Source organism: Chiroxiphia lanceolata, chromosome 7 (assembly GCF_009829145.1).
Source record: "Chiroxiphia lanceolata isolate bChiLan1 chromosome 7, bChiLan1.pri, whole genome shotgun sequence".
NCBI lineage: Eukaryota > Metazoa > Chordata > Aves > Passeriformes > Pipridae > Chiroxiphia > Chiroxiphia lanceolata.
In genome coordinates, this window is record NC_045643.1 from 11,911,088 (window position 1) to 11,938,083 (window position 26,996).

At 38.8% G+C, this 26,996-nt stretch overlaps 1 protein-coding gene and 1 pseudogene across 4 annotated transcripts; both read left to right on the forward strand.

Annotated features, from left to right (window-relative positions):
- The first annotated feature begins 3,940 nt into the window (after positions 1-3,940).
- On the forward strand, positions 3,941-22,665 carry CFLAR (CASP8 and FADD like apoptosis regulator). 4 transcript variants are annotated; one of them, XR_004358028.1, is made up of 12 exons: positions 3,943-4,118; positions 5,672-5,815; positions 7,833-8,147; positions 8,979-9,084; positions 9,996-10,131; positions 10,282-10,379; positions 11,295-11,346; positions 11,963-12,012; positions 13,201-13,279; positions 17,557-18,052; positions 18,955-19,355; positions 20,461-21,208. XR_004358028.1 is itself a non-coding variant. In XM_032693244.1 (11 exons), the coding sequence occupies exons 3-11, from the start codon at positions 7,852-7,854 to the stop codon at positions 19,091-19,093; spliced, it is 1,452 nt and encodes a 483-aa protein (XP_032549135.1). In that variant the 5' UTR covers positions 3,941-4,118; positions 5,672-5,815; positions 7,733-7,851; the 3' UTR covers positions 19,094-22,665. The 4 variants fall into 4 exon arrangements, 3 of the variants coding, with proteins under 3 accessions (XP_032549135.1, XP_032549133.1, XP_032549134.1); XM_032693244.1 differs by having other exon boundaries at positions 3,941-4,118; positions 7,733-8,147; positions 18,955-22,665; XM_032693242.1 differs by lacking the exon at positions 20,461-21,208 and having other exon boundaries at positions 18,955-20,217.
- On the forward strand, positions 20,536-26,063 carry LOC116789407 (annotated as a pseudogene).
- The last annotated feature ends 933 nt before the right edge of the window (positions 26,064-26,996 follow it).

Below are 26,996 nucleotides of genomic sequence, written 5' to 3' on the forward strand. Positions count from 1 at the left end.
AATTACATTGCTGCCACATTTGCTTAGTAAAGTGGAATAAAATCAACTCAGCACTAACTGTACCTTATCTTAATATGACTTCCAATATACTTGACTGTACTGTGAAAAAGAGAAAGAAAAATTCTTTTTTTTCTTTGTTCTGTGGTATTAAGTACATATTTATTTTTACACCTAGAGTATTTTAATACTTTGTTTTAAATGTCCTAGTTTTCCTTAAATGATCTAACAGTTTCTGGAGTGCTTTAAGGATGCCTGGAATTAAGACTACAGAAGAAATGGGCTTGTGGGCAGTATATGTCCTCTGCAGTGCTAGGAATTAGAATTGACTGAATATCCTACTGTAAATTTTGTTAAGCCATGAGTAACTAAGTAAGGAGGATATGTTATATCATTTTTCAATCCAAACAACAGGATATCTGTGTCACTAAACAGAAAAGCAAAATTAGACAAAAAAGTGAGAAACTGTAAATGTCCCTACAAAATTATATATTGTACTTCCATGGTGAAGAAACCGAAAATTTTATGTAACCCTGTCAAAAATTGCAGATTTACAAAAAAGTTGAAAAGTCCTAGCAAAACATAGCTAATTTTTTTTTTAAATATATATATCCACACACAACCTTTTTAAGTGAGATAACGGAGCTTCGTTCTTAAAGCCAATAAGCAACATATGTTACTGTGTGAGTGCAGCTGTACTATTCAGTGGAGTTTGTCATCTTTGTATGACATTGCTCAAGGCACTGTTCATAGTGCCAATATTGATTTTACTAAACTTTTTTTGCCTAATTGTTTCCTCAAACATTCGTATCCAGTTGCGTCATTCTCCAAAAAACAAATCAAGAACCTACTGTGTAAGGTCTGTTGCACAAAATATTTCTATTGTCCCTCAGGCAGTACCATCCAGAGTACACATTTTCAAAGGGTGGTATTCACTGCTTGTTTTCTATCTGGGTCCAAGAACAAACTTCCTAAGAGCACTGAATTTTAGATAGAAAAACGATTACCAGAGCTAGCATTACGTGCGGTAGAATCAGTCTTTTTAAATGTTATAAGCCTCCGTCTTCAGTGATAGAGCAAATATATCAAGCATATTCACTGTTAGACTAGACTAGTTTAGGTGAAAGTCATGCATTTATGAATTATCATTCAATGGTTTAATAGCCAGATGGCAGTCATTGCCCTAAACAACTGCCTTTAATTTCTGATGAACGTATTTTGCCAATATTGTGGAATATAAAAATGTCTCATCATTATAAGACCTACAATACTCATAAAGATTTTTCTTTCACACGTATAATAATACAAATCCTGCCTGGGGATGGAGTATTTCCTGTGTATGAAAATAATAGTACCAAATCTGTCTTCACTGTAACCATAGCAATGGTTGTCCTTACAATGCCTGTCTCACAGCATAGATATTTTACAGTGCAAAAAACAGGGTCATAAACTGCAATGGCACCTGCAGGTAAGGAACACACATGATTGTAATACCACAGTCAGGAAGCTCTTTTTGTATCTGATGCTCCATTTTCTGAAATGCAGGTGGAAATCCCATCTCCATCAGCAGTCAAAAGAGCTATTTTTGCTCCCTTGGAAAGATACTTGTGATTTATCTATTGTGTTTGCTCATTCTACCATTGATATTAACATCTTCCAAATTTGTATGTTACAGAAAATCAGCTAAATTATTCCAATAGTGACTACATTGCAGTATAAATTGTCTCTCTCTGAAACTCCTATTTCAGAGCATAATAGAATAACTGTTCTCATTACGTAAGGCACTTGCAGTTTAGACACCAGACTGTCACCATGCCTTATTACACTCCCTTGAATCACTCCTGAAAACCTTCATACAAAAAATTCTGTTGCACTCTCAAACTATGACCTTCTATCCTGCAATTAGATCTTTGCCAGATCAGCTTCTATTAGCTAGACTTTATACATCAATGCAAGTGTATTTTTTCTGTGTGGGGCTAATTGAAGTTAGGAGTGTTTGCTTCAAGGGCTTTGACAGGAATAGACTCAGGACCCATGCTTGTCTTCCAATTAAATTTACTGATTTCATTGTGGGTATGAAAACATTGAGGGATTCATCCAAACTCTTTTACATGTATGACAAGGAACTGATTTTACAGATGTTTTATACATTCTCTGCCCTCAATTGTAGGCCAAAAGTCAGATAATCTAATCCTTTCACCATTATTCCAATGGAAAACTCCTTGAAAATTAGTCACTTCCCTTAGTGATTGAGCCTTTTTTAAATAATAATAATGAAACCAACACCAACACATAACAAATTAAACTAGCGATACCATTTGTATATACAGATGGAACACAGTCATCCTGATCTAATTATGAAATTATAGCATAAAAGACAAGTGCATAATATTTTAGGAGACATAAATTCTTAAGAGTTTTTTATTTATATAACTAGGAGAATATACAAAATTAAATAGACCAAACCTGCTATTAAAGCATGTCACCTGTTATGAAAGTATAACAAAAGAAATATGTCCAAGCCAGAGATTTATATCCAGAGCCCTCTGCATTGAAACATATAGGACCATCTCTTCTCCATCACATCTAATCTTACTGCTATGCTCCATGTTGTAAGTTTATACTAATTTACAGTTCTAGTTTACATGAGTAGCTATGGAAGACAGTGTAGTGTTTCAACACAGAAATGAGGAGAATGAAGAACTTTGCATACAACTTCCAAATGCTGCCTATAAAAATATGAAAACTATTTAATAAAAATTAGGTACATTTAAGGGAAAAGCAGAGCACGTAAACAGAAGAGTATATTGGTAGCTCCAGTAATGGCTGTGTTAAATGGGTAAATCACTCATTCTTCTTACATAAAAGAAAAAAATAATTCTTCTTTCGTAAGTCTCCAGCCATACCATCTCCTTAAACCTCTTTTATTAGCCTGTACAAATCTTTTATGTGTTTGCATGGAACAGCTCCAAGGAGAAAGTGTACATATTGATTCACAGCAGGTAAATGGTTTCTTTCTGAATCAGTGCCAATCCAGTGCCACACCTTAATAGCCGGGATACTGGGATATCCTTGAATGACTGATATTACAGTAAGAGCCTGACCACACAGTTTCAGTAAGAACACAGGTATTTTTTTCAGAACAGAGAGCTGTCACTTGGTACCTGGCCAAATTCTACTGTGGGTAATTACTTTCTGCCTCCTTTTCCCCTGCAGTTCCAAAGACAGTATGAATGTGTGTGTGCTATCCCAGAGTACTGTGCTTCCACTGCTCTATTTTTATCAGCACAAAAAAAAAATGACTCGCTGTAAATGCTTTGAAATCCATTGAGCTGGGAGTTGCATGTATCTAATTTCACCACATATGGAGGTGGCTTTTGTCTAGTTCAGCAGACAAAATAGCTCAGAATTTTAGATTTTAGGCCTTTTGGAGAGCAGCTCCAGCTGCACCACTAGCAGCTCAGTAATTGGCTTCATGGAAGTTGCTGGGAATCGCAACACCCAGTCTTCAGGAACAAGGCATTACTTAGTATTTATTTAAGATTATACAACAGGAAGCATACAACTTTAACACACCTCTACATTATCCTCACAATGAACGAATTCATATAGAGCAAGACATGAACCAAGTAGGGGCTTACAACTGCCTAAACCCCAGCCAAAACAAGTACTCCCACTGAACTCAGATCTGCAGCTGCTCATTAAGAAATGCTCTACTACTTAATAGCTCCCAGGGCAGTACAGAGCCGTCCTGTCTGTCCCCGTACTAGCAGCGGTACAAAACCACAGCCTACAAACGCCTGTGCACACCGAACCCAGGACCGCGCTCCGGCTATTCCATCCCCTCCCAGCGCTGCCCGCCCTCGGCAGCCGCTCAGTCAATGTCCGAGGAAGGTGCCGGGCGGTGCCGCACGGCCCTGCCCCGCCTCCATCGTGCGGGAGCCGGGCGGGCACATTTGGGCGCTGCTCCGCGCACCGTCTCCCGGAGCACAACCGGAACGGAAAACACAGCTCCTCACCCCGTCCCGCCTCGCCCGGCCGGGCCGGCACCGCCCCCGCCTCCTCCCTGCTCCCAGTGGCGGACGCGAGTGCCGTAGATGGGACCTCCCCGGCGTGTCTGGGTGCGTTCTACCTTTCCCCCCTCCTTTCCTCACACTCCCCCCCCTCTCACGCTGCGCTCTCAGTGTCGGCGGCTCACACACCGTGCTGTGGGGTCGGGTCCTCTCCCCTGTGTCCGGGCGAGCGGCGGGGCTGTGGCCGGAGCGTCCGGCGCAAGGGAGGCCTGAGCCTGGCCTTGGCTCGCGGGGAAAACCGAAACCGAATGCGGTCTAAAATGACGTAGTTAGAAATTTGAGTGGAAAACTGCATAAACCACGTCTAGTTGTTGTTTTGTGTGTGTGTTGCTAGGGTGGGGGGTATTGTTAGGAGGACTGGGGCGTTAAAAGTAGCGCATATCTAAAAAGCTTAGTGCGGGCACTACTTGTTTACGCTGTGAGAAAACTGTTTAAGCCTGATAGAATAATAAGGAATGCGAAAGTTCCCGAGGGAATTCCCTGTTTTTCCTGAGCACCTCGCATAAGTCCTTCTGTTGGAGGGCATAGGGCAATGAGGAAATAGGGAAGTGTGGAAGCTGTGGAGCACGCTCCGCAACTTTGAAAAATGCCGGATGGCAGCGGCTCGGAGCGCAGCCCTCCCGCCGCCCCGCCCGTTCGAACAGAGCGGAGCGGAGGAGGCACAAAGCGCACCCAGCGCCGTTCGTCGCCAGCTCACCTCCTACTCTCCTGCCAGCGCGGGGTATTCCACATGAACTCATCTTGGGAAACAAGGATCGTTTTCCGCGTCAGCCGCACCCGCTGGGGCCATATCCTGGTTTTGTTGCCGGAAAGATGACTGTGAAACGTTCGGGATACAAAATGGCAAGCGGGGAGTTAACTGGACCCTTGTGCATCTTTGTGTGTGGAGTTTTAGTACGATGTTATTTCCTGCTCCTTGCAAGGGTGTGGGGGGGAAAAAAATCCTCGATTACACATGCACGTGAACACACAAATTATTGGGGCGGTTTTATCTCTGAGTATGAACTTTTTTATTTTGTCTTAGAAGATAAGTTGGGGTTTTTTCTCCTCTTTGTAGAGAATCTACATTCAATGTAGGTCCTGTTGCAGGGCCCAGGTAACCTAAATAAAAAGGCAGCCTGCTCAGTTTTATGTTGCCATTGCTTTTTGCTTTTTCTTTAATTATTGCAGCTATGATAACTGTATCTGTGATGTTTGAAAAAGTCATCAGATGGCGCCTTCATCTTTTCGAGTGAAGTGGATCTGGCTTAGATAAAAGCACATGGAATGTATTGGGCTTGCCCCAGTCTTGTGACATATCTGCTGTCAAAATATGGGCACGTGGTGCTTAGTTGCAAAGTTATAAACTGGTTTAGTTTATACTAAAAACTTACTTCATGTTGCTCTTACTTATTCTGCACACAGTATCCAGTGAATGTTATTGGCAATCACTGTGTGTGCACAGTTGTTTTTCCTTTTATTTAGAGCATCATTCCTGGTCCAGTAGAATCATACAGAAGAACACATGATCCCACGTCATTTTTCTTTTGTTTTCTCCCCTTCCATAAAATTAGGAAGTAGGCCCCCCACAATAATTTTTGGTCTTGATACTTGTCCAACAGAGAATGAGTTGATGTAATAAATTGTCTATGGACCATCAGTGGAAAATACTGGGTAGAAACCAATGTGTGCTGGATCTGGATCAGTGATTTGGCGATGGTCAAACGCCACTCTTCCAATGTTTTTGTGGACAGACTTGTGTACAGGTAAGACAGTTTCAGCACTAGAAGTATGATCAGCATTTTTTATAATGAGCATGTGATTTAGCTTATATAAAGGAAGTTCACAAAAGTAAGTTATTTATATGTGCACTTTAAAGGCAGATTATTTTTAAAGTAACATATAATTGGTAATTTTGCGTGTCTGAAATCTCAGCTCTGTAGGAAATTATTCCCCAACATACACACACACACTCCCTCCCTCTTTTTTTAACTAGTTCTAAAAGACTAGATAAAAATCAACTGGAATAGTTAAAAAGTTTTTTTGAGATTTCTGAAAATGGCCAGAAGTTGTTAAATTCCTGTTTGCTTTAGAGTGAGTCATAAATAAAACTTCCTCAAGTCCTTTTGAAAGTCCCAGCTCTATGTATCTGGGAGATACTTTCATATGAAAGTGTTTTCTGTCTCCCCTTTCTTGACTGCATTATGGCATGAAAACAGTCTGTGTCTTTCTATAGAATTCTCATCAATGTTTGATGCTAGATTGAAAATAAGTTAGCAATTAGTATGCTTTTTCTCTGATAGAACATTCTCTAAAACACATTAGAGTGTAAGAGGAGTTCCTCTGCTTATCCTCTGATACACTGTTTTAGTGGGTGGGCAGTGACACCCAGTCCATGGGTTTAACCAAATCTGTTTCTTACTTCCTTTCTGAGGAAAGTCAAGTAGATCTGTAGAGTTATTTTTCATTTAAACAGCACTTGGGGGGCGGGGAAGGCCTGTAGATGAGTTTATCTCATCTGCTTCATTTATGAACACAGTATATGACATTGTTGCTTGTAACTTCCAGAAGGTGTAACAAAAGGCTGAAAATGCTTCAAAAAATCTTCCTCAGGTGCTAGAATCTTCAGTGTGTTAGGCTTTGAAGTTGTGTTAGCTTTTGCTTTCCAATACAGTGTAAAAAAAACTATGCAGTTTAGTGATCAAACTCCTTTTAAGGACTAAGATTTGTCTTCAGATTGCTCATCTCACCTTTCTCCATGCATGTAATGGAGATCAGAGGAGGCTAGATAGAATTTCCAGAGTTGGTGGCAGTGGAAATTGAGCATAGCACTCTATTGATTTTGTTAATCACGAGGCTGGGGGTTTTTCTAGGGTGGAGTTTTTATTTCAGTTTTCAGTATGGTGACACATGAATGTTACATGAAGAAAAAGGCAGTCTGTGGCTTATCTATACCTTCAGAGTTAACCAATTTGCATAGTGAAGGTTGGAATTTTTTCTTTGAGCGGTTCTTCAACCTTTTTGAGCATGAAGGGTGTGTATGGAGAATCCTTAAAACCCGAATAATTCATTCAGATTGGAATCACTTTAAATGATGCCAATAAGTAATAAAATCCACATGCTCCTGTATTTACAGCTAATTAGCATTTTAAAATATTACATGTTATCTTGTGAATATTTCCTTAATTTTTACTTCATTCAAGACCGAGTGCATGCCTGATAGCAGTAGTTTTATATGTGGGGTTTTTTTTCATTCTTTCATCTGCTATATATGATTGCACTACCTTTTAGCTTCCTGAAAAATGCCTTGAGACTTTGAGGGGAGAAAAGGTGGTGATGAGCAGAGGGGTGGAAGGTTGCTTGGAAGAAGTCAGAGCTTTCAGAAATACTTGAAGTACCCACTCATCAGGAAGCTGATGACTTTTGTTTCACTTCCTATGGAATTTACAGAGTAGTGTTAGTTTAATTCACTTTAAAAAGAACTCACATGTCTTTCTGATTAGTATGATCTACCAAGTACCTTTAGTTCTGTAATGAACAGCTGGGAGAGTCCCTCGAACACAGGAGGTCTGTGAAGAGTAAGTTGGAGTTTTAGTTGAAAGCAAAATACTTCAGTTAGGAGAGTTAACTGTGAACTTGCGCAGCAGATCCCTGATTTATTGACTTCTAATTCTCTCCTACAGAACTGCTTTTGTGAAAATGCACCTGGTTGAGAATGAACACCATAGAAGTGCTGCGATAGACATGGGCTTCATGTTGTGTTGGTTTCCTGTTTATCACCAGTAGGCCCAGCAGCAGAGTGATGACCGCGTGCCAAGTACCAGCTGCCCTTATTCACCAGATTCAAGAAGAACTGGATAAAGAAGAAGAAGAGATGATGGTTTTCCTGTGCCGAGACCTTGCTCCTGACTTGGCCACTGCCGATCTTAGAGAGATCTTGGCAGCTTTGAATGAGAGGGAGAAACTGTCTCCTGTTGGCTTGTCTGAGCTGCTGTACAGAGTTAAAAGGTTTGACTTACTGAGGAGGATCTTGAACACTGAGAAAGCAGCAGTGGAAGCTCACCTTACCAGGAGTCTCAGACTTATCCCTGATTACAGGTAATATATCTATTTCAGATTTCAAAGCTATGCTGTCTTGTTCAAAGTAAATGGGGGGGTTTTCTTAGTTTCGGAGAGGGATGGGAGGGTTGGTTTTTTATTTATTTTTTAAAGAGTTATTAAAGGTAAAAGAAAAGCAGAAAAGAGCATTATATCTAGAGTTACAGTGAAAAGAATATGTCAAGCTTAGTCCCTAAATTAAACCTTAGTAATTTCTCACAAGTTGTGACATTAGAAGCGTCTATATTTCAGGAGTTTGTATGTTAGTCAATAAAACCAGTGATGTTTGTAGAATCATAGATTAGCAGATAAAAATGGCACTTTAAAGGGACATAATTAGTTAGAGGTATTTTCTAGTTTGCTTTGGGCACATAGCCATGTGGTATAGCTTTTCTCAAGGGACCTCTCATACTACTTTTTTACTCTATTAGTTTCGAGAGGCTAAAATTAAGAAGTTCCAGTTATTTTCTTTGAGAGACTTCAGAAAGAAACACATATACTCACAAGGAAGATCTTCCTATGTTAACTTCTCACTAAAATAAAAACCCTGTACCTAATAGGTAAAAAGTTAAAGATGTGTTCTGTTGTCTCATTCTCTGTTGAAACATTAAGAAGACTTTTGTCTTCCTAACAGTGGCTATTGCACAGTTAGTGTGAGTAAGGGGGGTGCTAATTAGAAAGAGTAGGATCTTGTAGCAGGGTAGGTTTTTTGCCTGTTTATTAATTGGAAATGATACATTAAGACTGGAACATGGAAGAAGCTCAGTAGTTGGGCAAGGGAGGGATCTTGCTTCAAGCTAATCGTTTAGAAATATCTCAACTTTTTTTCAGGGTGCTAATGGTAGAAATAAATGAGAATCTGGAAAAAGAGGAAGTGGGTTCTCTTCTTTTTCTACTTAGAGATTATACACCTCGGATGAAAATGGCAAAAGATAAGGTATGTTTTTCTGGTATTCTCCCCTGGAGCAATGAGAGATCAAAGTAAAAAGTCAAGTAGCTAGAGATCAAAGGAGAGGAGACAGTGCTGCAAGGGGTAGCGAGGCAGGAGTAGAAAGACATCAGAAAGTGGACACAGAGTAGTGGCTTCTATTTCATTTTGTTGGTTTTTAATTCAAGGAAGGAAGCATGGAAAACAGGGAACAGTGCTTGCTCTATCTAGATGTATAGTGTTAGAATGAACCTCACAGGCAGAAGGCATTTTTAAAAAGTCTTCAGTAATACTGACCTGAAAGCTCATATAAGAAGGATCTGAAACCAATAATCATTTGAAATGTATCTTGAATTGCAAAGTCACTTTTTATGTTTGTACTCTGCTTCACTTAAAAAGGAACAGATTTATTTTAATTATGCCTTTCTCTGTACCTCTCTGTACCTTTGTATTCTGAATATTTAAGTCCTCTGAGAAAGCAGAAAGTCAGTAGAGAGGATTCAGAAAACTTGACCACTGTACATAGAAGACTGAAGATTTCTGTCTTCTTCAAAACATTTTCTTTAATCAAGGAAGGAGAGACCCTACAAATTTCACAAAGCTTTTCTTGCCTCTTGCTTAGTGGCATGTGAGATGACGTTCCCAGTGACTGGCTTTGTAGCAAAAATGAAATGCAAAACTGTTTCCTCAAAAACTTAAGATTAATTTTTAAGAATATCACTTTCTAGTTTCTATTACTTCTGTGATATTACCAAGAATTCTTATACCTTTCAGAATATTTTCTTAGTGTGTCAGAAGGTAACATCCCTACGTTGCTTATACAGCCTTTATGACCTCCCCACGGTATTTTCTGGGTTGTTTTGTTGCTTCTGATAGAGAACAAATTACTGATAATGTTTGGTTTTCGTTTGCTGTTCTAGAGTTTTCTAGCTCTTGTAATTGACCTGGAGAAACTAAATTTGGTGGCTCCTAATCAACTGGATTTGATAGAAAACTGTTTTCAAAGTATTCACAGGATAGATTTGATTAGGAAGATTCAGAACTACAAACACAAAGGTAAGATGCTATTTTTGCAGTGGTTACTCTTGACAGCAAGAATGAGATGTGCTTTTACTAAAAATAAAACTATGAGTTACCAATCAGATTTAGGTTTTTAAAACAGTTGATATATCATGGTGTATTTGTGTGTTTCTGTTAAATTTGCAGCTTTAATGTCCTCTGTTCATTCTCAACCAGTGTATGTAAATGCACGCCCGGCATCTCTCACTAATCTCAATCTGATTGATCCTCCTTACAATTCAGGGGTAAGTATACAAGAAATCAGACAAATCCTTTATTTCTGAATATTGCCAGATGTTAAAAGGAGATTCATCTTTCAGAGCCTGAGGAATGAGAGATTGCTAGTGACTAAAATACTGCTTGGTTTATTTCTGTTATTCCTGCTATTTGCTGGGTTTAGGGTCTGATTTAAATCTTCTGACTGAGAAAGGTCCTCTTTAAAGAAGTCCTGTGAATTTTTTCCCATTAGTCGAACATATAAAATCTGTATCTTGAAAGGTTTTTTTCTACTACACTCTAGTAGAGTTTTGCTTTGAATGGTCTTTACAAAACATATTATTCTTCTTTGTACTGCTGGACCTTGCAGGGAAAGTAGCTTTTAATTTTTGAATCCGGAGATTAGAGCTTTTTAAGAAGAATTTTTCAGATTTTTTTTTTGTGGTTTGTTTTAATCTCATTTCAAGAAAATATGTCAGTATGTGAAAAGTTATCAAATCCTATTGCATGCAGTATTCTTTATATTTGGGTTAGGTCTGATATTGTATTAGTATGACCTTTCTTAAAGTCTTTAGTCTTGCTAAATTGGATGAGATTAATTCTGTCATGTGTTCAGTAAATGTTCCCTGCTGCCCTACGGGAAACAAAATTCACATCTGTGGAGATTTTTTTTTTTGTTTTACTAGATTAGAGAATAAACTTTTCTTTGCTGATCATGACAAGCTGGTAATTTTTATTCTGAGGAACAGTAATTTTGGAGTTTTTTGTTTGTGCTTTTGGTGTTTTTTTTCATTAGTTGTTTTGTAATCCTAATTAGGTGATATATATGAATCTAAAACATGTAATCTTTTTATTGAGGAAGAAATACTATTGTGTTTTATTTTGGAACACATGATTATTCTTGAAATAGAAAGGGAAAATTATGCCCTTTTTCTTCATTTTAGATTCAGAATGGGAGCAAAGAAAAATTACAAAATGGACTAAATCATACCCTGGGTAAGAGCATTTTTATCTGAGTTTTGGTAATGTAAAAGAGCCAAATGATTAATTTCTTTGTATCAAAAGGACTGTTGTTTGATGGTTGTGTTTATGGCTAATCCAGCTGGTAACACCAGGAGCAGAGAGTATTCGGTACCTCTGAAAACTGAGCCTGGCCTTATTATTTGGTCTTTAGTTGCTTTGCTTGTGCTGCCACATTTTAAAACTTTATTAAAAATTGTTGTGGGTTTCCACTGTCACAACTTTTAACAGAATAAATACTTTATTAATAAAACCATGGATAAGATTGACTATCCTGAGTACCAGGTTCTTTCCATGTATATTGTGTTTTCTCTGGAAATACTGCTCAAATATGGTGATTTTTAAGAGTAGTTGGCTGAATTCTCTCAGTGTAGGAGAGATTCCTTTTTTATTCCAGTCACAAGCAATGTAAAATGCAATTGAAATGACAATTTAGAGGAGAAGAGTTTAAGGATTTTTAAACTTCAGTGGCATGCATAGAATCTAAGAGGTCCAGATGAGTAAGATACATTCCTCTTTATAACTAATCTGGTGTCAAAGAAATCTCACTGGTACTTTGTACTGAGATTGCTTCTGTATGTTTTAACTGCAGCAGAACCAGTTCCCATGTCCATTCAGGAATCGGGATCAGCATCACATAAGGTATGATGTGTGTCCATATGTATGCATGTGAATATAATAACCTCTGTGAGAACTTACCTTGGTTTTCTGGGTGTTTCATTTTGGGATTTCCTTTAATTGTGTGCAGACAGAGTAATGTGTACACCCTCAACCCATGAAAAGGTTCTGTGAATTGCTTTTGCAGAATATATTTTAAAATTAAAAAATGTGCTGCTACTCTGGAAGCAGCAGTGTACAAAATCCATGTATGTGTCGTGTGTACACAGAACTTGTACATTTATTAGTGGAGGCCAAGTTAAAACCTGTTGGAGGTCAGACCTCTCTTGCCATCTTCATTAGAAGTCACGGGGCTTCTTTGCATGCAGGAAACTTCGTTTATGCTTCCCTCCTCACCCCTTGCTGCTCCAGGCAGGAGACAGACATGCTTTGGGTATTAAAGATAAGAATGGACTACTGCTATTTTCACTGGCTCTCCTGTAGGACAGGAACAACAGAGTTACCTGTAGCAAATGAATTTTATTCTCTCTTTAGAGGGGAGAGGGATTGTGATAGTCATTACAGATTATTTAGGAGCAATGCGGTTGTTCCACTAAATAAGGGAATAAATGTTCTGATGAGCAGTGCTTTCTTGCACACCTGATGAACACAAAAGTTCTCTATTGTGTTGGCAGTATGAAGTTTGTAGCTCCCAACATCTCAATAGCAGAGACAATATTATAATACTTATGTAAGTATTTATTTTATACTTCAATAAATACTTAATTTGGAAGTACTATAGAAAGGTCACTGCTGTCATAGTGCAGGGCTTTAAAAAGCCCCTTCACCCCACACGGCAAAAAAACCCAAAACCTGACAGACTTGAAGATCTGTTTAGAGGTAAGGTTCATTTCAGACTTGCTTCTACCATTTTTGATATAGTCTTAGTCTCTGAGGATCTTTATGGTAGCAGGATTGCATAACGCAAGGAAACAAAAATTAAGGCTGTACTAGAAATAGGGGGAAAGAATCATTAGTCCATTTCTCCTGATTTTTTTTGTTGTGTAAATAAGATATGCTACATCCCAGTAGATAGATTTCTGCTACTACTCTATGGAAAACAACTAAATGTAATTTAATAGATCTGAGGTGCTAAAATCTGAGCAAACAGTAAGATCTGTAAGTTGAGAGAGTGACATGTTAACTTTCTAATTGTCCTCTCATGTTCTTCAGGGGACTGATGAACCTTACAGAATGCAAAGTCAACCTTTAGGAATATGCCTGATCATAGACTGTATTGGCAATGATGCAGGTAAGTCTCTGGAATTTGAAGTTCCTTAACTTGCTAATAATTAGAAAAATTTAATATAAAGAGTATGTTGTATATTTACCAACCAGACTAGGGTAATATTGTCCTAGTCAGCCAGTCTACCAATTCTAGTAAGTCTTCTAAAGCAGGGAGTTGGAAGGCCCAACCTGAGGTTAAAACCAATTGTCCCCCCAACTGTTGCAAGCAGTGTTAGTTTGGTTTTTTGGTGCAGAATCTCTGAATGAAAGAACTTGAAGAGGAGAGACTGAATTTTGGGAGGGAGAAAAAGGATGTTCAGAGACCTACAGAATAATTAAGCTACAGTCATACAGCAGGTTATTGGCAGAGATGGTAAAGATAGTGTTTCCCACCAGTTAAGAAAACCAAAACCAAGGCTGTTGTGGATTTGAAGTGGAATTATACGGGACACCATAGATTTTGAGTAGTCATGTGTTCCTTTATTAATAATGCAGGCTTCTGTCATACCTTGCACAGTTTAACTGAAACTGTCACCATGCTGTCTCTGTAGTCAATGCCATGGTTAAAATGTGGGGGTTTTCTGATGGCCTTTGTAGAATCCAAGAATTAGATTTTTGCAGAAGCAGAAAAATCCCTCAGTCTCTAACCACTGTAGCACTTGAGGCTAAAAATAAAAGTGAAGAGAGTAGGTGCAGTCAGTTCTGTAGTAGGCAGGAGACGTAGGGGAAGGAGAGGGTTTGTGGACATATCTTTTGTTTTTATCATATGTAATGGTCCAGCAGATGGACCAACTTAAAATTATTCATGTAGTTGTTAAAGAGCAGTGGATGTGGAAAGTAAAATTTTTGTGTTTTGCTTGACAATAATATGTTGGATAAATTATAGAAACGAAGACATTTTACCATTAGGATAACAGGAACTAAAACTGATTCACAGGCCTGCCATGCATGGATAAGAGGGGAAAAGGAAGGCACTTAACTCAGTTACATGCATCTTTGGGAAGCATCTTTGAGATTTTGGTCTGTAATACCAAGTTCATCACTGATCTCTGGAGAAGAAAAAAAACCCAAAACCAACCAAACAAAATCCCCTCAAAAAACCCTAGAAGAACAAGGATGCAGGTGCTACATATAGAAATTATATTGTTCATTGTAAAGTACTAAAGCACTTCCTCACTTCTACTCTAAAAAAAAAAAAACCAAACAAAAAAAAAACAACCCCCCCCCCCCTGAATTTTTGTCTCAAGAGAAAAATAGACTATCTTCCAAGGACTTAAGGACTGGGGCTGGTGGCTCCTGGAATCAAACATTCTACTCTGTCCTGCTGCCTGCTTTTTTGCTTTCCTGTTCTTCTCTTTCTTTGAGAAAGCAAATTACCCTTTGGATGCAAGAAACTTACTATGCAGCCTTAATCTGCAAGGTAACTTGATAGTCTGCTCCAGTACCAAAAGAATTGCTACTTGGAGCTATGTTTCTTCAGTTTGTAGAGCTAAAGAGAACACGAGGTGTGAAAATAGCCTTGTTTAAAAAAAAAAAAATCTCTTTAAATTTCATTGTCTCTAATGGCATCTCAGCATGTTCAGACCCAATTTACTGAACTATGTTTTATTGGTCTGTGTTTTACTATGCCAGGACTGAGTTTTTTAAATGAAACACATAAGTATAAAAGCAGATGAGGCATGTATGCTGGAGCAAACAGGAAAGAGAGAAAGAACTGCTGTCAGATACATAAATTTAGATCTGCTCTTTCTTAAAAGGCATGGATCTTTTGCACAGGCAATGTACTGTGCAGACATCTTTGTCACAGGAATTGCTACTAGATACAAAGGTTGGCACAAAAGTAAAACTAATCGATGTATGTGCTCTTCATGAGCTCATATGGTCATTCAAGTACTTGTACAAGAACAGAAAGTGTAAATGTGACAATGGGAGTCTGCTGACTGGAAAGGAACAATAATGAGTGACATGTTTAGCACCTGGCAGGTCAGATACACCTACAAATCATGGCTCTGCTGCTGTTGTGCCAAAATCACCCAGAGTAAGTCTTAGTGTGCCTCAATCTCCATGCGTGTCTTCACTGGATGCAGAAGCAATTAAACCATATCTGTGTCTCAGATGTTGAAAGTCACCAGTGCTTTATCAGCATTTTAAAGGGATAGAAAGCAAGATTTTCACTGAAATCCATTACTGTGCCAGTGAGATTCAGGAGAGACAGGACATATGGCATTGCTTAATTTTTTAATGTTTAAGGCATCAAAAAGGTTTGTTAGAAAGGCATTCTCCAGGTAGAGAGTTGTAGTCTGAATACACTAAAGAAACATAAGAGGGCAGGGAGAGCATTACGAATTGTATCTGTGGCATCTGTTAGAATCTGTAGCCATCTCAGGATTTAATCTCAGGAAGGTGAACCAGTAGTAGATACTGCAGGATCAAGGATTGCAACAGTTAAAAATGCCCAGTGTAAACAGTATGAATTTTTTAAATGCTGATAAAATTCAAACTGAAATGCACCTTGCTGTTCTGTAAATACCTGCTTTTGACTTTTCCATTTGGAAGCCAGTTTTTATCCTTACATTGTAGACAATCAGGGGAGAAAAGGCTAGTTTTTTATGTAGCATGGAGATTGTCAAAAGTCAGTGGAGGTTTGTTGGGAGATGGTTAGTGTTGAAGAAAAAGATAGTTTCTGTTCTCAGATTACAGCATATAATGCTGTGATTTGTCCTGCCCTAAAGTGTCCAAGGCCTACCATGTGTAATTTCTGATTCATTGTTAAACTAAGGTGTCAGCTCTAAGTTTGTTGAGGGTTTTGTTTTCTTTTTTAAACTGTCACAGTTAAGTGTGTGAATGGACTAAGGTGACACCAGGTTTTGTGTCTGTGTGTATGTGCATGTGCCAGTGAGATCAGTAAATTACAGGAATATCACCCTCTTGTTTTGTGTATGTACTGCTGCCCTCTACCTGATGGAGTGCTTCAGGGAGTATGTAGCTGCCAGACCGTGTTGATACTGAATCTTGTACCTGAATTTTGAGAGCATGTTTTATTGCATACAGTAGAGGGGATTTACCTTCCATTTTCAAATTAAAGAAGTCTGGACAGTTTTTGAATTATTTTACAAAATTTAATCAAACCAACAGAATTGGAATGAAACTATAGGTTTTGTTTATTACCTCACTATAGTAAAAGGTTTGTATCTGCCCTGCATTTTGCTGAGGAAAGTTATGAGTTCTGTTCCCTGTTTTCACTATGGGCTTTTTGAGGAGAACAGTGTGTAGTACAGCTGCTTGGCTGCCAGTTCCCTCTGAAATAGCCTCTGCTAGTTAGGGATTGTTAAACTTTTGAAGTCAAAGAACAGTCAAGCTTCCTGTGTGTAGGGTATTTTACATAAACATGGCACCTGATACTTACTTTCATATCAGAAACTGTGCATGAGCAATGCATGTATGTGGTTTATAGTAAAGATAGAATGGTACAGGTATGAGTTGTAGTAGTAGCTTTTGGTTCTCTGAACACTTAATACCTGTGGTTTTAACCACCATGTATGTGGTTTCATTCCCATATTAATAATCATCCAAAGTAGTTATTTAGAACTTAGCACATTTTCCTGCAGCACAGGTTAACACAAATACAATATAGTTAAATCTCAGGATTTGGCTATCTGCAGTTTTAATTTCTAACTCATTTGAAAGGGTTCTTTGTTCAGCTTTCTTTTTTCCCTGAAAATGCCATTCTGTCACCATTAAGATTCCAGTGTACATTCTTCACCTGGGACTCGTCACTTAAAGTCTGTTTTATATAATAGGAAGCATAAATGACTGCAGAAGGTTCATTTTTGACTGATGTAAGGGAGCCTCTGTTTTTTATGCAGTTCTGTATATCTATAATAACCATTCAGAGTAATTTTGACCAGTTAAAAGTGGAAACAGACTTCCCATGCTATTCACATAATTCCTTACCATTTCAAGTATGTGAAACATTTTCTAATGTTTTTTCTTGCGTGATATTTTAAGTTGTAGGAACTTGGGATACTGACTCTAAATGAAGTATGCAAGGGTCTGTGGAATTTGGAACAGATCACGTGCCAAATAATGCTGTCTTTGTTATCATGAAGTAGATAACTCACGTTAAAGACAACATGCATATAGCACTATCAACACTGTGATCAACACTGCGTACTCCTGATTTTTTAATTATTGTGATAAACTACTTAGTTCCAATAGCAAAACACTGTAAATATGGTAATTTGGGATAGTTGAGATTGAGCCTCAATGTGCTGTGATTTAATTACATGTTGCTTCTTTCAGATGTGTTGGAAGAGACCTTCAGAGGTTTGGGCTATGACATTCATTGTCACAGATATTTAAATATTGCCACCATGAAGCAAACATTGCTTGACGTTGCAAGTTTGCAGCAGCACAGAAATTATGACAGCTTCATTTGCATATTGGTCAGCCGTGGAAGTCATCAGAGCATCTTCTGTACAGACATTACCTGTTCTGGATTCCCTTTGGAACAAATAAAAAATTACTTCACACCAGACTCATGTCCTGGACTCCTAGGAAAACCAAAGCTTTTTTTTATTCAGAGCTACATTGTGCCAGAAAATGAGCAAGAGTGTACTAGTCTGTTGGAAGTAGATGGGAATGATAAAAATATCATTACTAAAGTCATTATCCCTCGAGGAGCAGACATCTTTTGGAGTCATTGTAAGGTGGATGCATCTACACTAGAAAAATCCTCAACTTCATGCTCATATTATCTGCGTTGTCTGGCTGAGCTACTCCGTGATCCTTACATAAGGTAAATTAGAAAAAGAGGAAAAAAAATAACCCATTTCCTATGACAGTCTGTTGTCACTGAGAAGGAGAAACCTCGAGTTCCATCCCATCTGGTCCTGTAAAGTGTCTTCATGCAGTGTCATAAGCTAAAAGACGAGTAGCCTGAGGTAGGAATGAAGTTTCTGATTGTGAAGAGTAAAATTAAAGTGTGTTACGGCACTGGTGTTTGCAGAGTAAGAAGGGAGTCCTGGATAATGTATGTCAGCACTTTAGAGAGGATGCAAAATCTTCCTTCTCCAAGATAAAAAGGCACATTCCAGGCTTCTGTTAAATTGAGGATTGCCATGTACCATTAAGGAGAGCGCTGCTTGCAAATATAAGAAAATCAGTGCCTAAGTTCAGGAAAAAGGCTGTAGAGAGGAAAGGATTTTCTGCTTTTTGTAGATTTAATTTATCCTTCACTCAGCCACTAGGTTGCCAGTATTCTTGAATTTAAACTGTCAGAAAACTTTTGTCTGTTTAAAGAGATCAAAAGGAATCTGAGCAAAAGTCACATATATATGTTTGGATATATAACAACAACAAAGGTTTTCTCTATACAAATGATCTATCAGGGAACTAACAGCTGTTTTTCAAGGTAGTTGCAGGATTAGCTTTAGTACCTTTTTACAAATGCCAAAACCTTGTCTTGAAATCACAGATCATCATATCAGCATAATTAATATCACAACAGTGATTTGGGTTATAACAGTTTGTCTCAAGATGCATCTTCAGCCTTGTGTTTTAGAGGTCTAGCCTCTGCAGTAAAGACTGAAATTTGGAACTTTCTCCTTGCTGAGTCTAAAGTTGTCTTCTCTCTTGTGGATTCTTAGATGGTGTCTTGCTTCATTCTCTAATGGAGTGCTTTTACTTTTGTTGCTGCAGGAAACTCCCTATATCAGATATCCATACAGAACTGAATGGAAGAGTTTATAAATGGAATGAGACCGCTGACCCATGCCAACAATACTCACTTCTGCTCCAACACACACTGACGAAGGAACTTTTTCTTTTTCCTACTTAACTGCTCTTGGAAAGGACATATCTGAAGTTTCTAACAAGAAGTATTTAATATGATCCGAACAGTTTCACACATACTTTTACTTTATGCATTTTATTTCATGTATATCTAAAGTACCTGTCACTTCCAAACCCAAGAATTTGGAAGCATTTTGGTGCGTTAAGACACTAGATTTTATATTTTAGCGCAGAAGCCTCTGAAAGCTTGGGTGAGAATGGTAGCTATTGTATAGCACTGCAGCAGATCTAGCAACTAAATACAACAGGTAAACAGAGTGAGAAGAGCTATAAACTGTATAGCTGTTGGGTTTTCCAACAAAGCTAAAGTGGCTTTATTGTTTTATTGGTGGTTTTTTAGCATAACTGTTAGCAGTTAATGCTAAAACAAATACAAGCCAGACCAAACACTGAAATACTCTGGGTACTTTCCCCTGCACGGGAAGTGTGTCAGGAAAGAATTCCTACATAGTAATGCTAGTTCTTCATTAACAAGTTGTGGCTTGCATGCCTCCACAGACTTCCAAAACAGGAGAGGGAGAGAGATGGTCTTCCTAATAATCTGGATTCCATCTGCTTGCTGCCTTAGAGGTTGTGTCATCAGTACTGTCCACAGCACACAAGGGCTCTATGTTATTAAATGAGACAGTCTGCCATGTTTTGGACTAAGTAAGTTTTCCATGCAAAAATGAGTCTACATGTGGCAGGACATTACAGTAATCTACCGCACAGTTAAAAAAATGGGGGATTTTGGCAGATGTTTTGAGGAAGCTGAAACATGATTCACACTCATTACAACCATAGTTGTAAAAGGACAATTAAAAATATTTGAACCTAAGTGTAGCATGTAGCACAGTTCTTAAGCCGTGGGCTTTTATTGACTGGATTAAATTAAACACCCCATCCTCACTTGTTTTGCTTATGAAAAAGAATATGCCTTTATTAATGGATTTTTTCCCAAGTTTTTCCATAAATATGAAAACTTTTCTCCAGTGGAGTAAGTGCCTAACATGAAAAGTTCAGTTAATCTACTTGTTGTATAACAGTATAACCTGGATGGGTTGTCCCTCCTAAAGTAGGCCACTTGCAAACTTTTGATATTCCTAATAGAGTCTGCTGTCCAGGGAAAAACTTCAAGGCCTTGGCATGCCTTGCTTGGTTTCTGGTGTAGTTTTTTAATGGGGAAAGAGAAGGATTAAAATGACAGATTTGGAATCTTAAAGTTACTTCCTATGAGGGCTGGTAAATGAAGCAAATGGTGAAACAAATGTTTTCTGTGGTTGTAGAAATAAGATGTCATTTCAAGTCATATATAAGTGATGTTAACAAGTGTGATCTCTTTCACAAACTTTACTTTCCGATTTCCCTCACCAGCTTTTGCATGTGATGAGCACTTCTGCTACCTTATAGACAACCAAAAGCAGGGAGAATGGAACCAAGAGGAGGCAGATGAGGAAAACAAATATAGAAAATGTAAGCAGGAACAAGAAGGAGAATGGTAGGGAGCATCAAGAGAAGAACAGGTAGGGAAAAGATGATTTGGAGGAGAAATACAGTATCAATATTCGTAGGAAAAGAAAACAGGAAAAAGGAAGGAAGAATAATAGTTAGTGGCTATCCTTACAGGCTCTGATGATGTGGTAGGTTGGTTGATGTTTTGTGGGTTGGTTGTTTTGGGGTTTTTTGAGTGATGCTAAATACAGCTATTTATTTAAAATATTAGCAATAGAATATATTCTTCAGAAAATGTTCTTACACTTTTGTGACAATGTAAGTTTGGTTTGAGGGTCAAGAAGTGTACATATTCTTTGCCTTACTGCATGACGGATTAAGTCCATGTTCCCTTTGGGAAGAAATGACAAAGAAATGCTGTTTTGAAAACTAGAGGGTCCTGTAATTAACCCTTACAGTGGACAAAGAAGGGAGTCTCTTTGTGTCTGGCTGCTTGGATTGGAAGTGATTACAACCCTATGAAGAGTTGTGGGGACAGCTATGTATTGCATATCGTGGATATCAGATACTGATTTTCTGCACTAATGTTGTGTCCCTCAGTAGGTTCTTTAGCCATAGCAGTACTCAATCTGTAATCATTCATTTAAGCAATATTTAATGCCTTTACACCTCTTTCAGGAGTGATATATGGATAGGCTGATTCCCTATACCTAGCGCTTAGTGAAAAGTAGAACTGAAGTCAGTATTTATGCAGGAATTTTGTGATGCCAGTTGTGTGTCACTTCTCCCATAGCTTATAGAATCATAGAATGTGCTGAATTGGAAGGGACCTATCAGGGTCATTGAGTCCAACTCCTGGCCCTGCACAGGATAGCCCAAATAATCATGCCATGTGATTCCTGAACTGTCAGGCCTGGGGCTGTGACCACTTCCCTGGGGAGGAGCCTGTTCCAGTGCTCAACCACTTTCTGGGTGAAAAACCTTTTCCTGATGCCTAACTTAAACCTCCCATGATTCAGCTTCATGCTGTTTCCTTGAGTCCTGTCACTGGTCACCACAGAGAAGATATCAGTGCCTGTCCCTCTTTTTCCCCTCACAAGAAAGTTGTAACTGCAGTGAGGTCTCCCCTCAGCCTCCTCTTTTCCAGGCTGAGCAGACCAGGTGACCTCAGCTGCTCCTCATAACCCTCCACACCTGTCTGTTTTTGCCATACTGTGCACCAAAATTTGAGTCTAGAAGTGGATGCAGGCCGTAGGCTGCATCAAGTTGTACCTGTATTGCAGACAGAGTAATTAAATGATTTCAGGTTAAATGATTCAGTAGCCAAAAGGGGAAGAGAATGAATTCTGGAGCCATCATGAGTTCAGGGTGCTAGCACAGGAACATAGAAAGTGACATGCTGGTGAAGTTTCATGGTCTTGGACTGCCAAAATGTCTAGTTTTCAGAAACTGCTGTTTGACAAGGTAAAACAAGTCACTCTGCTCCTGCATTGTCATTGCTTGGAATATGGCTGTCAGATTCACTGCTCCATGGCACTTAATTTCAGTTTTGGTTTCTGGTAACTGGAATAGAAATTTCTTGTAGTTCTGTATGTGCTATGTATGTGGAAGAGGGGAAAGAGAATTGACAGGATATAAATGATGCCTTTTGATGGCTCAGAAGGTGTACTCATGAGGCAGGAGTTTCTGTGGTGTGTTGTACCAGACTTAATGTCTGTGATTTTTCTCAGCCCCTTATGTTGACATGGCTGAGCCATAAATGGAGTTTACTTTGCACTGTTACATACTTCTGTATTACAATGTTTGCCAGCTCATTATCCAAAAAAGAAGTTAAGTTCAAGAGGAAGTTATGATGCTAGGACATGATAGCAGTTGTAGATGGGACATGTTGTATGTCTGATCTCCCCTTTCAACTCTGCATAAGGGGTGACTTCTGTTACAGATACCTTTTGAGATACAGATACCTTACAGAGAAGCCTTTTGAAAGACCTTTTGTGAATTCTTTTCTGCTGTCTGGAGTTTTAAGTTTCTGACATGCTAGATGATACTGCTGAGAAGAGGCTGCTGTCTATATGGATGTTCTAACTATGGTCCATTTAAAATAAGTCTCCTGTACTGAATTATTTACAGCTTTTCTGTGGCTGTTTTGAAGAATGTCTATTTTTCAGCTTCTGTATTAGAATCAAGAAGACATTGCACATCAATCCAAATGGTGGATTTCAAGCTGATTTTCTGAATAAAATTTTCGGATGCAGTCAGACTGACTGTCTCTATCTCTCTTTAGAACACAGAGTAATTCTGAAAGTCTTGGTTGATTTATCTTGTAGACCTCTACAGCTTGTTAAATTTGGCTGTGGAATTCTCCAGCTCTGTAAAAATGAGCTGACTGAACAAAGGACACCGAGCCTTAAAGTTTCAACAGGTAGCTCTGCTGTTGTTGGTGTGTTAAACAGCATGAGCAAGGAGGTGCTTCCCATCCTGTCTCCACTGACTCGAGGGTATGGGTGGATACACAATGCTGAAGGCCCCGGGGAACCTGCTTTGAGCAGAGACTGCTCACCTTCCTCCTCCACTCCTTCCTGCAGGGAGGAGTGATGCACAGACCTGCACACAAATGGCAGTGCAGCCCTCTCCCACTAGCACTGCTCTTCAAGCTTCCTTTTACCGAAAAAAGAAAACGTGGCTTGATCATTGCTAAGCAAGGATTCTTTATTAGCAGCACTGGGGCTGCACTGAGGATTTTCCTTCCGTAAGTACTACTGATGTTTAGTTAATTACAGATCGCTTATTTTTTCCATTTCTCGGAAATATTTTGCATAAACACACCTATTCCCATATTTGTTTTGCTTATTACAATTTATGGTGTTTTGCTGCCATCTTCTGTCCTTTTGCAACAAACACAGTCCCTGTGGTGGTCATATTACCTCCCCTGCTGGTTGTTTCATAGTCTTCCTCACATGTTGGCACATGCTCAAGATCCACTGTCTCCTTTCCAAACCTCGAAGCTGGTTCCTGCTGGTGTTATGTTCTTGTCGTCTTGGATGGCCAGCTTCACAGCCTTGAAGGCTGGGGTCTGATTGGTTGCTCCTTTTAAGCCATACATAAAAGATACATGCATCCTATCTATTTAAAAACTATGTGTCTTATCTAAAGATTCTCAGGCAGGTTTCGCAGGCAAGCTGAGCAACAATATTTAACAGCCCCTTTTAACAGTGTTAACAGCCCCTTTCATTATAATGGCAGATAATGACAGGACAAGGGGCAATGGTTTTAAACTGAGAGAGGACAGGTTAGATTAAATGTTAGGAAGAAATTCTTACTCAGAGGGTGATGAAGCACTGGAATAAATTCTAAAAGAGTTCGATATGTGTTAAATTATGTCATTTGTGTCTCCTAGGGGAGGAAGGGTAAAAGGATGAATAACCACTGAGTTTTTCAGTTGAATCATTCCTGAACAATTTTAAGAATTTCTTTTTACTTAGCCTTTAGCTGTAATAAAGACCTAAAACTAAACTAAATCATCATTCTGTATAATATAATGCAAAATTCCATAATCAGGCAACTCAGTGCATACTTCTTACTTTGTTCTGTTCATTCTATTTATCTCTTATATATGGAACTCTTAATAGTCAAAACTGTAACTGGAAAATAATGATGTGAGGAAGGTTTTGAAAGATCTGAAACTGGGAAAGGGCAGATTCTTCATATTTTCAAGTGTCATTTTCGAGTGTGCTCACTTACAATGACATTTTACAATGTACATTGTATTTTCTGAAACTTGTCTAGTAAAATTTAGAAACTATTTGAGCTGATGCCATCTTTTTTCATTCCAACTAACCTTTAGTTGGTACTAATATGAGGATGAATATGCTCAAGTGTCAGGGTGTAAGGTCTTTCCCCCTTCAGATTTGCTTCCATGGTGACTTCATAAAATGTTTTCCTATAGCATTGAATTTTCTTTTTGTCTTTCACGGATTTACAGAGGAACTGAAGTGAGTATTCACATGGCTTGGTCGGGATGTGAGGACTTACACAAACCTGACGTCTGGGGAGATTACAGATCTCATGCAAACTTGGCAGCGTTTGCAAGATCACAAAGACAGGAACTGTTTTAAATGTTGTATTCTATCTCATGGAAAGTCAGGAGCAATCTGTGGGACAGATGAGAAACCTGTATCAATCCGCATGATTATGTCCCACTTCACTGCCACATAATGTCCCCAGCTGGCTGGAAAACCCAAACTCTTCTTTATCCAAGCATGCCAGGGTAAAAAGATACAGCGTCCTGAAGTTGATGCACAAATTCCTGAATTCTGTTCCATGCAACAGAGCTTTTCTCTTTCTGAAAGTGTTCCCAAAGATGCTAATTTCCTCCTAGTCATGGCCACAGTTGGTGTGTCTCTTTCTATGACATTCCACAGGGTACTTGGTATATTCAGGCCCTTTGCAGCAAGCTACAGTTGTTGGTACCAAGGTGAATACTTTGCTTAGTGCTCTCATTAAATTATTCTTCTCCAAAGGCAATTCATATAGGAACACTAACCCATGTTCTAAGGTGGACAAAATTGGTTAAACTGATGGTTTTACACTGATAAATTTACATTAACACTGCTAGTACCATAGAGATAATCTGAAGAATATGAAGTTTATTGTAAAAGAAACCCTCAAAGCCTCCCATCTATAATCTTTAAAGCAGAGCTGTTTCTTGAGTGGATTTAGGTAAAAATACTTTGTTCCATTATTTCCCTTTTCTGGTTAAATCAAAGAAGTCAAAGCAAGAAAAGGTGTTTTGTTTTTCATATGACTCAAATGAGAACAGAAGAGGAGAAATTTAGAGAAAAGGATGTGTTTTCTTTTTTTGTGTTTTAACTGTTCATAGTGTATTTTCTAGCTTTTCAGGGAGGTGTTAAATGGATTGCCATCTACTCACTAATAAGTAACTTTTTTATTCTCTCCTTCTGTCTGTAGGGGTAAAGATATTTTGTCAGTTCTTACAGAAGTTGATTGGGATGTGGCCAGTCGTGTTAACTACATGGGGACAAAGCAGATATTCCAAATAGCATGTACCTTTAGAAGATTTACATTTCCAGTACCTAGGGACCTGCCTCCTTCAGAGCAATATCAGGGCTTTCAAAACACATCATTTTATCATCTTATTTAAATGCAGTTCATCACACTACCTATTTTAAGACTGTTACCCAAAATCTTGTGGATCTGTTAGCTTCAAGGCAACACCTCATAAATTTTTTTATCAAACAAATTGTGAAACTGGAGGAGATACTATTAATGCATGTGCCAGCTATTTATATCATCTGTATATTCAGAGTTATCAGGGTTGGGAGAAACATACTTCTATGATGTTAAACATTTTTGTACCTGCACAGGCTGCAGACAGAAAAGGATTTTTTTGGCAGCATAGGGGATGCATGTAACCTTCCATGTCTAAACCAGGACTGTTAATGGTCTGGTTTAGGCTCATCATATTTTATTTTGCAGGCTAACAATTTTAAATCCTTGTATTGGGTCTAGCTGAGCTGGAGTTCATTTCCCCATAGCAGCCCTCACAGTGCTGTGCTTTGCATTGGGAGCCAGAAGGGTGTTGATAACACACCGGTGTTTTGGCTACTGCTGAGCACAGCATCAGCACTGTAACATTCCTTCAGCAGTCAAGGGCAGGATTCTAGGAGGGGACACAACCAGGCCAGCTGACCCAAACTGACCAAAGGGATATTCCATACCACATGATGTCAGCTCAGATATAAAAGCTAAGGCAAGGAGCAGGGACGTTCATTGTCTCCAATGGCTGCCTGCTGAGAAACCATCGCGCGTGCTGAAGCTTCTCAGAAGTGGCTGACCATTGCTGCTCATGGGAAGTAGAGAGTAAACATTGTTGTCTTTCGCTTTGCTTTTGCACGTGCAAGCTTCTGCTTTCCTTTAGCCTCAGTAAACTGCCTTATCCCAACCCATGAGTTGTCTTCCATCTTATTCTCTCTCCCCTGTCCAGCTGGGAAGGGGAGTGATAGAGTGGCTGGGTGGGCAGCTGGCATCCAGCCACGGTCAACTCACCACAATCCTGCTTCTAAATCTACTAGCTATGTTCATAGAGAGAGAAAAATGGGAAGGAAGAGGCAAAAGCATAGGTAGTAAGTGAAAAAGGATTTCTTCCATCTCTAATGTAAATGGCATTTAACTTTATAGAGGACCAGTTACCAATTGAAATCAGGAATTTGTCCCACAGTGCACACTGATACTGTCAAATGCCTAACATAAACTTCATGTGCAATGAGATTTTTCCAAGATTGAATAAAGCCAAAATGCTGCATATTATTCCCTCTGTGAAACCTTATGAACTGTTATTTCCCCATCACTTCTGAAAAGAAAATTTAAGGTAGAAGATTGGCATGCTATGAAATACACCATTCAGCAATGTATCTCTATAGGTTTATCAGATTGATTAA

Excerpts from the sequence above, each read along its gene's own strand:
- CFLAR (XM_032693242.1), top strand. The coding sequence starts at position 5,766 with ATGGTCAAACGCCACTCTTCCAATGTTTTTGTGGACAGACTTGTGTAC. Across the intron at positions 9,085-9,995 it reads TGAAAATGGCAAAAGATAAG|AGTTTTCTAGCTCTTGTAAT; the intron begins GTATGTTTTTCT and ends TTGCTGTTCTAG. Across the intron at positions 18,053-18,954 it reads CTCCGTGATCCTTACATAAG|GAAACTCCCTATATCAGATA; the intron begins GTAAATTAGAAA and ends TTGTTGCTGCAG.